At 37.4% G+C, this 16374-nt stretch overlaps 1 protein-coding gene across 1 annotated transcript in view; it reads right to left on the bottom strand.

Moving 5' to 3' along the window:
• Nucleotides 1-16374, bottom strand: part of LOC150087512 (mitochondrial fission regulator 2-like) — an 86024-nt gene that overhangs the window by 12437 nt on the left and 57213 nt on the right. The window contains exon 7 of the mRNA XM_090372107.1: nucleotides 10945-11066. Coding sequence (XP_090228233.1) covers nucleotides 10945-11066 — 122 coding nt within the window. The remainder of the gene's footprint in view (nucleotides 1-10944; nucleotides 11067-16374) is intronic.

Raw genomic sequence — 16374 nt, forward strand, 5'->3', positions numbered from 1 at the left:
CAACTAGGGCATCTTCCAAATCATGTACAGTAACCTTCAAAATCTGAACAGCTTGGTCTTGAGGCTGTAACAGGCATTCTCTCAGATATGACAAGCTGGGCTTGCTATCTAGGAGTCGCAAACACTATTTAACTGTTATTCACGTAAAATTTGTGTCAAGTGGACTGAATTTTGGGAAAATCCAGTCGTTCCGCAACAACCAAATCCTCTCCTTGCACTTTCACAATGGTGGAACTTTTAGTAACCCTGGGTTACTAAAAGTACATACAGGTCCTGAAATATAGCACCTAATATACTGGAGGTGACCAGCCAGGTCAAAGTGTGGCATCCACAACACAGAGGAATGCCACCCCTCTGTGTTACTAGGCAATACTAGGTGGTAGATGACTCATTAATTGGTGCAATATGACCACTATGCTTATTGGAGGCTTGACATGGTGAAGCCCACATTTGTTCCCCTAGAGCAAAGCTCTGGCAATTCTTTCATCATGCAGTATGACTGATATCGTTTGGGGTTATGATGGGCATCACGGCGAGATACAATCTTCCTTACATTATGAGGGTACAGTTCTAAAATGGTGTGTGTGTGTGTGTGTGTGTGCAGGCTGGCTGGCAGCTAGATAGTCCACAGAACCAAACCTACTGGTAACTCTCTAGGAGGCTTCCAGATGAGCTAGTGTATAATCTTGCTAAGTCTCTTCTTCCAGATAATGACTGGAGGAAGCCAGAGTACTGTGTATGTCAGGACACGTTATATCAAGAAGCTTTGCAGATAAGGTGTTTAAAAGATGTAAAAGACTTTTGGGTAGAAATCACTAGTTTATTAGTTTAGTGTGGTTTTGGTTTTCACCTTGTTCTGGAATGGGTACGAGTTTTCTTTTTCTAACCGATCTTTTGAATCTCTGTTCCTTGTTGAACAGGCTGGAATTAGGTTATTTTACTTAGGATTAAAGATAGACATAACGAACTGATAGTTTTGTTAATGGTTTCGACTTGGTTTGAAGACAAAGTATGAGTGAACATATTTGGGTTGCCTTGATATAGGTCAACCGATAGAACTGATTAGGACTGGGAAATATTGAAATGATTGCCTTAATTTCACACACAATTTGTGGTTACTCGAAGTTCTTGAAAGACTGACTATATAACACAGCTGTTGGGTTGTCTATAGGAGGTTACCATGTAAGCGAAGAGGTAATTTTGTATGGTAATTTGCAAATGAAGTTAGTACAGTTATGATGCTGTTGTGTCAAGGAGTTTAATGGTAAATAAATTGTGTTGGTATTCTGGTGGATCTGTGTTAAGTTGGCAGTAGATGTTGGATATAGACCAAGGTTGCATAATGGTTCTACATCCAAATGCATGTAATTTTGTATATAGTTATTCTTTAATTAAAGCTAAGATGTAAAGGAGTGCAAATTTTAATTAATTAGTATTTAGCTATACAAAAGAAGAATTTTTGGATAAGCTTCCTAATTCAGATGAGCTATTTAACTTTGATGTATAATTTGTATGTTACTGTTGTGTCAAGGAGTTTAATGGTAAGGGAATTAGATCGTAGGTATAGCTTAGCTTAATTTTTCAGCACTCACCTCATAGTAATCCGCTTAGTTGGTGGAAAGTTTTACCACATACATAGTGGTTATGAGATTCTAATAACTTATGGGGATTATAAATTTAAAAACTAAGTTATGGGCTTTAAAAATTTTCCTAAGAAAGGAAAGTGCACCTTCCATTCTATGGTTGTCTAATTAAAATAAATTAAATGAAGAGAGATAAAAGCTAATAGTCGTGCACGAGCAACTTTCGAAATCGTCTTCAGTTAGCTATAGTGGGGAGGAAAGAGCGTGCTAGTGTTATATACGGGTTGAGTTCCCAAAATGCATTTCAGTGCACGTGGAAACTTAATACGTGCTAAATTCCAAATAGGGGAGAAGTTGGTGGGAATCTTTTTGTTTAATACGTTGAGTGATGTGTGGTGCTTAAACCACTCAATGACGAGGGCTTCGTTTTGAAGGATTTTATAGCTGGAATTTAATTTAACTACTGTAATGGCTGAATCGATGAGTGGGTTATGATTACAAGATTGAACATGTTGTGTTAGTTCTGTACTTGCTAAATTAGATTTGAAGCTATTAAAGTGGTAGTATGCACGCGTGTTAGAAATTTTTGATGTCCCAAATTTTGCTGTTGTACTGCCTATGTAACATGCTTGGCAATCTGATTGGCATCTAATCAAATATATAATGTTGTTATAATCTTGTGTCCCATACTCGTGTGTTGTCTTGTATGGATTGAATTTGGAACTTAATTTGTTATAAGATTTGAATATTAATTTGATATCTGTATTCTAAAAAATCTGTTGAAGTCTTCTAGCATATTGTTGATGGTATGGGAAGGCGATAAGGGATTTATGTATCTTATTCATGTGGTTATTGATTTTGCTTGGGTTATTAGTGTTATTATGGACTTTGGTGATGGTTTATTTTATTAGTTGTAATGGGTATTTTCTGTCGATGAATTTTTTGAGGAGGTATTGCAATTCTACAGATAGGTCTGTTTGTGTGCGACTATATTGGATAGCATTGTATATCTGATTGCATAGAACTGTTTTTTTGATGTATAGAGGATGGTGTGAGTGGTAATGTAAGAATTTACCTGTATGTGTGTTCTTTCTGTATATTTTGGTGCCTAAAGATGTACCTATTTTGTATATAGTGAGGTTTAGAAAATTAATTTTATTATCAGTTTTTACTTCGAAGGTAAGTTTAAGTCTTTCATGTGTTGTATTAAATGTATTCAGTAAAGTATCGATGGTGGTTCTCTTGCCTATTAAGAGGACATCATCTGCGTATCTCATATATAGTTTAATCCCTGGGGGAAAGGATTGGAGTATTTTTTCTTCAGTAGAAGTGAGATAGATTTCGGATAAAGGGGCAGAGATGCTGAGGCCCATGGGAAGGCCGAAAATTTGTTCGTAGATGTTATTTTGGAATTTAAATTGTTTGGCATCAAGTAACACTGACGAGAGTTCTAAAATGTCATTAATGTTTAAGCTGGCATGTTTTGTCAAAGTGTCGTCTTTAATTAATAGTTCTTTAAGAGCCAGTAACATGGTTTCGATGTGTACGTTTGCATATAGGGATATTCTCGCGTCCTTCAACGTCGTCTCCCTATATACAAATGTACACATCGAAAAGCTCATGCGCAGCTATTAGCTTTTATCTCTCTCTTCATTTAATTTATTTTAATTAGACAACCATAGAATGGAAGGTGCACTTTCCTTTCTTAGGAAAATTTTTAAAGCCCATAACTTAGTTTTTAAATTTATAATCCCCTTAAGTTATTAAAATCTCATAACCACTATGTATGTGGTAAAACTTTCCACCAACTAAGTCGATTACTATGAGGTGAGTGCTGAAAAATTAAGCTAAGCTATACCTACGATCTAGTCATTACATCACAGCACATAAGGACTCCTTAAAATATCAATGGTAAGGGAATTGTGTTGGTATTATGGTGGTCTGCATTAAGATGGATCTAGACCAAGGTTACATGATGGTTCTACATCCAAACGCAAAAGTGTAATTTTATTGTTGTATATAGTTATTCTTGAATTGAAGTTAAGATGTGAATGACTGCAAAATTTAAAAGATTTGGTATATAGTCATACAAAAGAAGGTTTTTTTTTTTTTTTTTTTTTTTTTTTTTTGGTTAAGCTCCCCGATTCAGATGAGCTATTTAACTTTTATGTTTAAGTATGTGTCGAAATTGCTGTTTTAGCTCCATATAGTGCTGGCCATTCCAGTGTGGTTCATATCTGGTTGGAAGGAGGATATTTGGATTTGCTCTGGTCTGGCCTCTGTATATAAGATATATAATGTATAAGATAAATTTTTGGGTAATTTCCAGAGTGGTGATCATGCCCAAATTGTGATGTAAATAGTGTTTAGGTTGTGGAGACAGGACTGTTATTTGCTAGTCACTCTGCTGCTGCTGCTTTTTTTTTTTTTTCATGGGAAATCTCCTTCCCCCACTGTCTGTCCTCTTTCCTCCCACTCCCTTTCTCACACTTCTTCTAGTTCCCTTTCTCCATTCATTCAATCTTGGTTGCCTGGCTACCAAGATTGAATGATTGGGATGGCCAGGTTCCATGTGGCCACCCCAAGCCACATGGAACCTGGCTGCCTCCTTGTGGCTTGGGATGGGAGTCAGGGGGCAGGGGACCAGGTGTTCCATGCCCCCTGGCTGCGAAATGCCAGGTGCCGGCACTCAACACCTTTACAACGTTGGGTCCCATTAGGGGCCCAACGGCTAAATGACCAGGAGAACAACGATACACGACACTCCAGTCATTCTCCAGTCCAACTTTCCTAACAGTGAGGAAATTTTCCTTGGTGATTTTAATGTTCACAACACTAACTGGCTTCTGTTTTCCAGTCACATGGACCCAGCTGGTCAAGATGCTTTTGTATTTACTAATGATTCCACTGAGACTGTTCATTTTCCTGCTAAAATAACAGGCAATCAAAACCACACAGCCAACAGTCTTGATCTTCTCTAGGCACCTCAGATCACAACTTGGCAAAGATCTTTTCTTCTCTAATGGAGCCTTTCTCTTGTAACCATCCTTGACCTTGTGTTGTTTGGCATTACAAGAATATAAAAATGGGATGATCAGCAATATTTGTATTCTTCTTTTCCTTGGTTGGATTATTGTTTTAAGTCTTCTGATGTCAATATTTGCTCAAATTGTGTCAGTGAAATTATTCTTGTAGGGATGAAATCCTTTATTACACATTTCACCCCTAAAAATCTTATCCTCTATCTAAACCTTGGTTTTCCAATAAATATGCTAAGGCTGTTCAAGATAAGAATGCTGCATATTGCAATTGGCTTGCATTTAAATCTCCAGGTTCATTTTCTGCCTAAACCAAAGCTTGTATCAATTGTAAAGCAGTTATTAATAAGTCCAAAGTAGATTTTGAACAGATAAGAGTAGAAAACTTATTTCTTGTCCAAATGGTAGTCAAGCATTCTGGTCTCTTGATAAACTATTGGTTGCTACTTTTGTCCATCTCTACGCCAATCTGTCTAAACCTGATGGTTCTATTGCCACCTAAGCTAAAAAAGAAGCCAACATGCTGCTAGCATCCTACTTTTCTTCTAACTCTTGTATTGACAATTTTGGTAAACCACCTCCCACTATTCCCAGTACAATCCATTCAATACCTCCTGTGGTGTTCTGCCAAAAGGACATCAGGATTTTGATCAATCTTGGTGCTAAGAAAGCTCCAGGTCCTGATAGCATTTTACCACTTGTTCTCAAAACCTGTGCTCTTGAACTTACTCCTATTCTGAGTTGCCTTTTTTTCTCTTTCTTATTCCAAAGGCATTTTCCCTTCTGCTTCAAAATTTGCTCATATCCAGTCAGTTCCAAGAAAGGGTGACAAATCCCTCCCATCCAATTATCATCCCATTGCACTTCACATTCTAAAGTAATGAGGAAATCCTGTGGCAATTAACTGCCAACTCTTAAACTATCTAGAAACCTTCCATCTAATCAATGATCACCAGTATGGATTCTGTCACTGTTGATCCACTGGCTTATATTACCCATCTATGGACAAATTCAATGGAAAAGCTTAGTGAAACTCAAGCAGTTGCTCTTGACATTTCAAAAGCTTTCGATCGTGTCAGGTATAAGGGTCTTCTAAATAAGCTTCCACCTTACGGTTTGCCAAATTTTTGCAATTGGGTATCCAGTTTTTTCTCTGACCACTCAATGAAGGTGATAGTAGATGGCTCTCTAGCTTCTAACTTCACTTATGCTGGTGTTTTCCAAGATTCAGTTCCTTATTCCACTCTTTTCATCTTGTACATTAATCATCTTCTTTCATTGACTGAAAATCCTATCCATAGTTCTGCTGAGAGCACACTGCAGTTTGAGAAACCTTGCCCAGCACAAACAGCTTCAACTTCTCAAATATCCTCTACCAATTCCTTAAATGCTGATCTCTCAGTAATTCTCCAGTGGGGGTAAAGATAACTTAGTTAATTTCAATCCTTCTAAAACTCAATCCGGTCTGATATCTTGCAAAAAAGTATTCTTCTGCTCCTATGCCTATCTTCGATGATGCTCAGATGTTTAGACGAGGTCATATTTCTATTAGGGATTACCCTGACTTCTGATCTCTCTAGTGGCATAAGCACATCACATATATTGCTTCCTCTGCATCTAAAAAACTAGGTTTTTCTCTTTTGCTCTTGGCATTACTTTTCTTCTAAACTCACTACTTACTCTGTACAAATCTCAAATCTGCCCTACCATGGAATACTGTTTCCACATCTTGAGTGGTGCCACCAAAACCTCTTTCTCTGGCTTCCAGACTCCATTCAAAAGAGGCAGTTATTAATTACTTTTTTTCCTAACAAAGTCTCTCCTCTCTTTTCTCCATTTACTCCATTCTTTACACTTTTTTTTTTTCTGTTTTTGCTGCATGCCTTTTCTATCCATGGACACTGTTCTTCTGAATTGGCTTCTATAATTTCCACCAGTAAGCATCCATTTACTGTCCAACTTCAAACTCACAGAACCAACTTTTTGGTTCTGTGAGTTTGAAGATTACCTTGAAAATTACAATCTATAGAAATTCAAGTCTAATGTCAACAAGTGTAGTAGTAGTGGCATGTGATGCAAGAAAGCAAGTGTATGAGCTTATGCAGCATTAGCCCAAAAAAAAAAACACACCATTACCTCCAAATGCCTGTCCAGTTCCTCCTTAAATTGATTTAACCTATCAACTTCCACAACGACAGATGGAAGTTTGTTCTAGCAATTAACCACCCGCTGGTCAGCCGATCCAAGGATACAGATGCTGGAACTAGTAGCAGCAGCACATGGGGAGTAGTAAGGCAATTGGATGTCCCATATTCCACTGTGTGGAAAATTCTTTGGAAACTAAATCCACTATTATCCATACAAGATCAGTCGCCAGCAGCAGGATGCAAACAGGTGATCCTGAAAAATGAATGGTATTTGCTCTAACGTTTTTGGCCTGAATGGAATTGGATGATGCCTGGCCATGGAACATTCTTTGGGGAGATGAGGCCCATTTTATCTTGATGGGACTGTCAAGACTTAAAACTGCCGAATATGGGATTCAGAAGCACCACATGCTATTTAGCAAATTCCATTGCACTTGCTGAAAATCACGTCTGGTATGGTGCAACTTCAAATTTCTAGGGCCATACTTTTTCGAGGAATTGCACCCAGCAGGAGCAGCCACCTGTTCCGTTACAGCACAAAGATATCATCACGTGCTGAGCAGTTTCATTATTCCTCAAATGCAGCAAAGAGGATGCCTGGATGAGACAATTTTTATGCAAGATGGGGCACCTCGTCATATCGCATGACCAGTACAGCAGCTTCTCTGGCTCACTTTACTGCAGGAAGAGTCAGTCATTTGTTTCCCATTGCATGACCACCACGTTCATCTGACCTTACACCATGTGATTTTTGGCTGTGGGGTCACTTCAAGGCCAACGTAACGTAGCAGATGCGAAACATTACTCCACAGATGTTTCATTCTGCAGTCACATTGTGCATCAAATGCAATTTCTGGTCCAGAACAATGGTAATCACATTGAAAACCAACTCCACAATCAGCGACATCATCGACCATCAGGAGTAAACTGAGTGAGTTTCGAGCTGCGAAACCATTTTTCTCTGGTAGTTTAGTTCAGTTTCTTTCTGTTTTTTTGCAAAGAGCGCAAATAAAAATTTGCAATTTCATTAAGGTTGGTCTTATTTATTTGTTGGCACTTTGTCATGTCTTTCCTCTTGTACAGCACCATATTATTCCCTATTAGCAGATTTTGGAACTCTTTTTTTCACAGGATCCTTCTCCACATGCCTTGAATAGTTTACTTACTAATTTTGGTGGCATCCACTTATTATTTAGAGCTCTGAACAGGGATACTTTAATTAATTATGGCCACCTTGTACTATAGGTTCTAATAACTTGGGTGTGTAAGGTTTTTGTTAAAAAAAAAAAAAAAAAAAAAACCAACTTGCTGTCAGATCCCATGTAAATAAATGGAATTCAGACTTATCAGCAGAGCTAGTCTCCCACTGTAAGGCTATCCCTCTACTCATATCTACTATTTTTGCCATCTTTGTACCCTTTTAAGTAGGTATCTTTTCCACCACAATGAAGTTTGACCACTGATTTTGTGCAGCTGGATAATTTTTTTCTCTACTGGCAAAATTCCTATATATTAAAAGAACTCCTTGTTCTGTGCTAGCATCCTTACTGCTGAGAGAGAACATATGTCTCTACTGTTATCTTGAGACTTTTTCTTCAACTATGTTGAGTGCTCTTTCCCCAGATGACAATTTAACTTGAAATTATTGTTGTCCAGATAGAGAACCTTGCATTTACAATATTTAAAATTTAAATGCCATATTTTTTGAGAGTGATATAATTTATCTAAACATCGTAGCAATAAATTCTTGTTATTGCTGTTAATGGCCCTGTTCACCTTAGTAGCTACAACAATTGATCTCAAAATTTGCAGTGTCATCATCACCAATAGCACTAATGAAAGTAAAGGGTACAGAGCTTCAGGGAACTCCACTCACAATAAAGGTACATTTAAATCTTTGCCCACTTATAACCAGCTTGTCTCCTAAACTTATCCCCGATGTCACTTCTCCAACTTGTGCATAAGATGTTCACGTGGGATTATGTCAAAATTCTTTGAATCTAGTTTTGTTACGATTATCTCAAAATACCTTACAAGAATGACAGACAAGATCTTCCAATGTTGTGACTCCCTTCTAATGTTATTCCTATTGTGGTGACCTTACAGTGTCCCCTTACCTACTATAAAAGTCAGACTGCAGGTCTAGTTACCTAGCTATCACTAATATAACCATCTTTGGTGGAAGACCTCACATACGGAACTTCACTTGACCCCAAGGATATCCTGGTTATTATAGCTTGGTGTTTCTGATGTCCTTAGCTACTTCTTTCAAATGAAAGAAATTTATTTTAAAACTTGACAATTTCTCCTCCAGAGTTTTTTTTCCCCCACTATGAATTCATTCAATTCCAAATAACTGTTAGCTACACTATAAACAGTATTGACACACACCAGGTAAAAAGGTAAAGTGCAGCCTTTAACAACCCATTGCAGGATAGAAGCCTCCTCAACAATTCATGCTGAGGGAAATGGACCATAATCTGCCATGCTGGTCCAGTGCGGGTTGGCAGATTGACCATATTCACCAGTCAGGGGCTTAAACCCCGGTCTACTCAAAGAGCATGTGCTACTGCACTCCCGCTTCTGACCACTCCGCTACGGAGGCAGGGAATAATTTAATTTTCTAAATAGTAAAATAAAGTCCACCTATAAAGAAACAATAAGAAAAGAAGGAATTTTATTATTAGATGCCAAGTGCAAAGAACCTGTTAAAATTGCCAGACATCTGCTTAGGGCTACCAGTATTGATTCTGCTACTCCCCCTCAGAACAAAGATCCTTGTGACTAGTAGTGGTTACAATTACTATCATTCCATACCACATGGAAAAGCCTTCTCAGTGGAAGGAACTTGTGGACTTTTACAAACCATGGTTGAGTTAGGCTTCATCTTGGATGAAGTTTGCATGGCATCACTCTCCTAGTTTTTCATCCCACAAAACACATATTTTAAGTTATAATATACTGATGTCTCATGACCATAGTTGCCTTGGCACAAATTCAAAACAAAGACCAACCCTGGGTTACTGATTTGTGTTCCTCTCCCTTTGTGTTCATACACACAATAAATTCTTTACTTATTTTGTTTATTATTGCTAGGTAGGGCCTATTGTATACCTTGTGATGATGCTTATTTTACCACAGTGCAACAAAGTTTCTTAATTACTCAGCTGCTTGATTAAACTTGTTTCTTTAATTATTTTGTACTGTTTCTTTTGCCTCTGTCAATTTAGTTCATGGTAGATGTCCATTTTTACAAGTTTATTCGGGTTAGGTTTGGAAAATTAAGGTGACCACAGCTTTGTTTTCATGGTGAAACTTAATGCGCTGTTGCAAGGGTGTAGTTTCATTAGCAATCTCTCACTCTCTCTCACCCCCCCCAAAGTATCAACACAAATTATCATACATGTAGAGATTTTCTTGAAACTATACAAGGATATGCTGCCACCTATTATTTATGTTTGGAAATAACAGTAGCACTTTTATATTCACAATAGCTTCAAAAATTTGCATAGGTGGGAACAATCTTTTAAGAAGATTTCAGATGACACAGAGTTACATGTTGACACAGAGTTATTTGTTTGTTACACGTTGATTACACAAGCTGAAATTTAAGAAATTCTCTGGAATTTCCAGAAGGTGATAAAACTAAATTAAGTAATACATATGTGAATGTATAAGATATTATTGCATTAGAGAAAAAAATAAAATAAAATAATGATAAGTTTTTATCATTTGGTTTTTAAATGAAATGTATTTTATTTTTGATAATCACACTCTACTCTTCAACTATAAAGTAAAAATTAAAAAAAATTATATTAAAATTATGAAGTTTAATTTTCGCAAACTTCTTAATTCCTTGAAAAAACTTGGTTCAGGTGACTTGCATACCATCTCAAAAACATTTGTGAAAATGTTTAAATGTGCAAGCTACTAAGTAGTATTGATCTTCTGATAGGTAATCTAAGTTGCCGTAGTGGGTATGCCTCAGTGAGATGTCAAGAACTCTCAGAATGCTGATATCTCTGTAAATGTCTATCCCATGTGATTTGTTATGCTCCACTATTAATAAAATGTGTTTGACGATAACTCCAATTTCAGGATCTGGTTAAAACATTTCCACATACTTTCAATTATATAAATTTCATTGCAAAAATAAAATACAGCCATTGTTTTTACCTTTGAACTCTCTTTAATTTCACGTTTTTCATTCCTTTCAAGATTTCTGTTAAGTCAGGCATTGAATGAGGCAAATTAGATCTATTATTAGATTTTTTTTCCACGTCTTTATCAGTTTTATTCTGAAACGGAAAAGTAACATTATATTAAAAAGCACAAAAGTAGGTTATCAATGAGTAGGCTACTGGCCCACTTACTATAACTGATAATAATGTTATCGGATTTATAAAAAAAAAAAAAAAAAAAAACACACTTAAGTCTACATCATAAGTAATGCTAGTTAACACTTAAGTACTTAATAGAAAAAAACCAAAAAAAACAACAAAATAATAATAAAAAAAGGATGACTATAACATCACTATTTGATAAATAGCTTTTTCCAATAATCAAAGTTACAAAAAATTGTTTAACTAGCATTCTACCAAACAAAGATGAATTTCTATCACAAAAATCCTAGCTCAAATATAGTTGAGAAGTGATCAAAAAAGATGAGGCCAATTAAATTAAAGATATTTTATTGGGCATCTGACAGTTATTTTGACATAATCCCATCTAGTTCAACAGACCTGTCCCATCTTTCCACCAATTTTCTAAATACTTCAGAGAAAGTTGTTGTTTGTGAGACTATTGAAGATACTTTTTAAATAGTCTCGCAAATTAGTGTGTCCAATAAAAAAAAATGGAAACCTTTTAGTTCATCCTTTAGTAATCATGGATATAACCTCAATGCACAAGCACACTGTGGGTGCATGTTGGTTCACACAGGTGTGAACCTACGTAAGTGGAGGTCGAGGTGTGACGCCCGCACAACATGGAGGAATGCCACCCCTCTGTGTTACCAGGCAATACTAGGTGGTAGATGACTCTCATCAACCGGTGCAATACCACCACTTTGCTTAATGGAGTGGTGGAACCCATGTTTAGTCTCCAGAGCTAAGTTCCGGTCAACCCTTCCCCATCTCTTCCATCATGCAGTATGACTGATGACTTTTGAGGTTATGATGAACATCATGGCGAGATCCAATCTTCCATACATTTCAAGGGTACAGCTCTAAAACAGAAACAGTGGACCGAACCTATTAGTAACTCTTAGGAGGCTTCCGGATCAGCTAGTGTATAATCTTGCTACCTCTACTCTGCCAGATAGTGACTGGAGGGAGTCAGAGTAGTGTGTATGGGGGGGGGAGCATTGTTGAGGCCACATTATGTCGAGGTTCTGGGTATATTCTTACCATGTGTACGCCATATCCAAAAATCCCATTACTTCATATAGTATGTCCCCCCCCACACCTTTTCTGATTATTGAATACACTACAAATTATCAAACTAATAGAGTAAGCTTATCTGCGAAAAGATCTAAACCTCCCAAACACTTCCTAGTTCATTTCACAAATATACGTGGTCTCAATTCTAATCTCAACGATGTCCATTTCCATTTGCAGTCTGCCAAACCCCATGTACTTTTTCTGACAGAATCTCAGTTATCGGTTGATTCAACTACTGCTCATCTCAGTTGCCGAAATTATTCACTGTACGACTCCTTTTGCCTCAAAGGTGGTACTTGTGCATATGTCCGTTCCAATATTCCCTGTCAAAGACTTGGTAATTTGGAATCTCCTCTTTTCGATCTTCTCTGGCTTAAAATCTCTCTACCTCATTGTGTCAAATTCATCTGTTGTTTCTACCATTCTTCCAACTCCACTAATCACTTGGAGCTCTTTGACTTCCTCTCTTTGCAACTTGACTTTCTCCAGTCCAACTTTCCTAACAGTGAGGTAATTTTCCTCGTAATTTTAATGTTTACAACTCCAGCTGGCTTCCGTTTTCTAGTCAACCGACCCAGCTAGTCGAGATGCTGAGGCTTTTGCAATTACAAATGACCTTGCACAGATTGTTCACTTACCTACAAGAATACCAGACAATCCTAACCATACAGCCAACACACTTGATCTTTTTCTCAAAAAAACCCCCTTCTAAGTACACGGTCGAAGTGAGTGGCCCTTTAGGCACCTCAGATCACAACTTGGTGATTGTCTCTTCTCCAATGGAGCCTTTATCTCATGGCTATACCCAACCTCTTATTGTTTGGCATTACAAGAATGAAAAATAGGATGACCTGCGAGATTTATTTTATTTTTTTCCTTGGTCGGAATTCTGTTTCAAAACTTCTGATGTCAACATTTGCTCAGATCGTGTCATCACTGAAATTATTCTTGTAGGAATGGAATCCTTTATTCCGCACTCCACTTTAAAATCTCGTCCTTTATTTAAACCTTGGTTTTCCAATAAATGTGCTAAGGCTGTTCAAGAGAAGAACGTTGCATATCGTAATTGACTTGTTTCCAATTCTTCAGTTTCATTTTCTGCTACACCAAAGCTCGCAACAATTGTAAAGCAGTTATTAACCAGTCCAAACTAGAGTTTGAACAGGCTAAGAGTAGAAAACTTGCTTCTTGCCCTAATGGTAGTCCAGCATTCTGATCTCTTGCCAAAGCTATTGGCCGCAACTTTTGCCCACCTCTGCTCCAACCTGTCAAAACCAGATGGTTCTATTGTCACTTCAGCCAAGGATAAAGTTTACCCCCCATTTTTCTTTTAACTCGTGTATTGATGATCTTGGTAAAACACCTCCCACCATTCCTAACACGCTCCATTCAATGCCTCCTGTGGTCTTCCATCAAAAGGATGTCAGAAGGATTCTGACGAATCTTGATGCTAAGAAAGCTCCAGGTCCTGATGGTATTTCTCCACTTGTTCTCAAAACCTGTGCTCCTGAACTTACTCCTGTTCTTTGCCGCCTTTTTTCACTTTCTTATTCCAAAGGTGTTTTTTCTTCTGCTTGGAAATTTGCTCATATCCAGCCAGTTCCTAAAAAGGGTGACAAATTCTTCCCATCCAATTATCATCCCATTGCAATTACTTCTACTCTTTCTAAAGTAATGGAGAAATCAATTAACTGCCAACTCTTAAACTACCTAGAAACTTTCTGTCTGATCAACAATCTCCAGTATGGATTCTGCCAGTGTCGATCCACTGGTGATATTCTGGCTTATGTTACCCATTTATGGACAAATTCAATGGAAAAGTTCGGTGAAACACAAGCAGTTGCTCTTGACACCTCAAAGGCTTTCAATCGTGTTTGAATCCAGTTTTATCTCTGATCGCTCACTGAGGGTGATGGTAGATGGCTCTCTGTCTTCTAACTTCTCCACCAATACTGGTCCCCCAAGGTTCAGTTCTTTCCCCCATTCTTTTCCTCTTATATATTAAGGACCTTCCATTGACTGGAAATCCTGTTCATAGTTTTGCTGATGATAGCACATTGCATTCCACTTTCCATTTTGAGAAACCTTGCCCTGCTCAATCAGCTTCAACTTCTCGAAAATCTGCTACCAATTCCTTAAATGCCGATCTTCAGGTAATTCTCCAGTGGAGCTAAGACAACTTAGTTGATTTCAATCCTTCTAAAACTCAGTCTTGTTTTATATCTCACAAAAAGGATTCTTCTGCTCCTGTGCTTACCTTTGGTGAAACTCAGATTTCTAGGCAAAATGATATATCTCTTTTGGGATTACCCTGACTTCTAATCTCTCTTGGCACAAGCACATTACAAATACTGCTTCCTCTGCATCTAAAAAACTTGGTTTTCTCTTTCGCTCTTGGCATTACTTTTCTTCCAAACAGCTGTTCACTCTGTACAAATCGCAAATCTGCCCTACCATGGAATATTGTTCCCACATTTAGGGGCAGTGCCCCCAAAACCTCTCTCAGGCTTCTACATTCCATTCAGAAGAGAGCAGCTAGGTTAATCTATGACTCCTCTCTAACAGAGTCTCTCCACTAGCTGTCTTATAGACATTCTGTTCCTGCTGCATGCCTTTTCTACAGATACTTCCATGGGCAATGTTCTTCTGAATTGGCTTCTATAATTCCTGCTCTCTCTCTCTTTCAAAACAGTCCGAACAAGTGCCGCCACCAGCCAACATCCATTTACTGTCCAACTTCAAACTCACAGAACCAACTTTTCATCTTCCTCGTTTATTCATTCAACTGCCGTTTTCTGGAACAACCTTCCTTCATATATATTTCCTGAAAATTACAGTCTACAGAAGTTATAAAGTCTAATGTCAACAAATATCTTTCATCTTCTCAATCTCCAACCCAAGCATGGTATTAAGTACTATAGGTTCTAATACCTCTCGTGTTTGGGGTTTTCATTAAAAAAAAAAAAAAAAAAAAAAAAGCTTAGAATGTATTAAGTCAAAAGGGACAAGATCTGAACTATAGGGCGGATGGGTTCTCCTTGACAGTAACAATGGTTTCACCACTTGTCGCTCATTTGGAGAGGTCTGGGTTTGAGTTCTGTTGACGACTGGAGGAATTTCTAAAGTTCTCTTCAATCGAGGGTTGTAGTTAGCCAATCTAAGACACAGGGAGTAGAGTTCCCCCTTGAGTTACTTCAGGTTTATTAGCATGCATCACAAACAGATTGGCCCATGAACATTCACTTCTATAGGCACAATACACAGATACATATGGGTTACTCCCAATGACCATTAAATATTAATAAAATATAGGGAGGATGGATGAGAATCTTTGTGCACAATGTTTTTTTTAAAAAAACAGATGTTAATCTGTTTATTATCTATATATATAATTCTTGTATCACATTACCGACTGCATTAATCAGAATAGTGAGCTGTAGTTTGAAAGAATTGTAGGTGTATAACTACCCATTATAATTTTCTGTGATATTTACCCAAATGGAGGAGGGGGGCTGCTCTTCCTCTTCTGTTTCCTATTCTTTTCCATTTATTATTACTTAGTATTTCTATAACACCATTCCACATTATTACTTTTCACAATTTCTTAATTTTTTAAGCTCAATTTTAATTTCTGGCAGAGCTTACACCATCTTCAATTCACCTCATGGTATTTGTAGCTTTTTTATTTTCATATTGTAAAATAATTTAATTAATACATTGAAAGTTGAGGGCCAATGCATACTGCATTATACATAATACAGTGTGTTAAGTGTAACCATCGTGTGCTATAATCATTTCATAAATAACTAAATAATGCAAGGAAAAATATAATTGCTTGAACAAAAAAAGATGAACTTTAGAAATAAAAAGGCATTACTTACCTAAATTTCAATTCACCAACTTTATTAACATAACTTTGCCCATTAACTTTAACAATGCTTGGTCAGCTCATCAGAGTAGTGTGTGTGTGTGTGTGTGTGCGCGCGCTGGGGGAAGAGAAACTGAATGTGGCATTGAAGAAGGAAGCACGCAGTTAATCACAGTTGAGAAACTGTCTAATCTCTTATTGGAAGTGCATAGATAAGTGATTAAAGGGCACAGCAGCTAGTATTACTGGTGCAATTTTTCTAAATTATAATTGGAACAGTAAGTGGCAACCTTGTTT

The sequence above is a fragment of the Mastigoproctus giganteus genome, chromosome 4 (assembly GCF_048544385.1).
Source record: "Mastigoproctus giganteus isolate SK-2022 chromosome 4, ASM4854438v1, whole genome shotgun sequence".
Lineage (NCBI taxonomy): Eukaryota > Metazoa > Arthropoda > Arachnida > Uropygi > Thelyphonidae > Mastigoproctus > Mastigoproctus giganteus.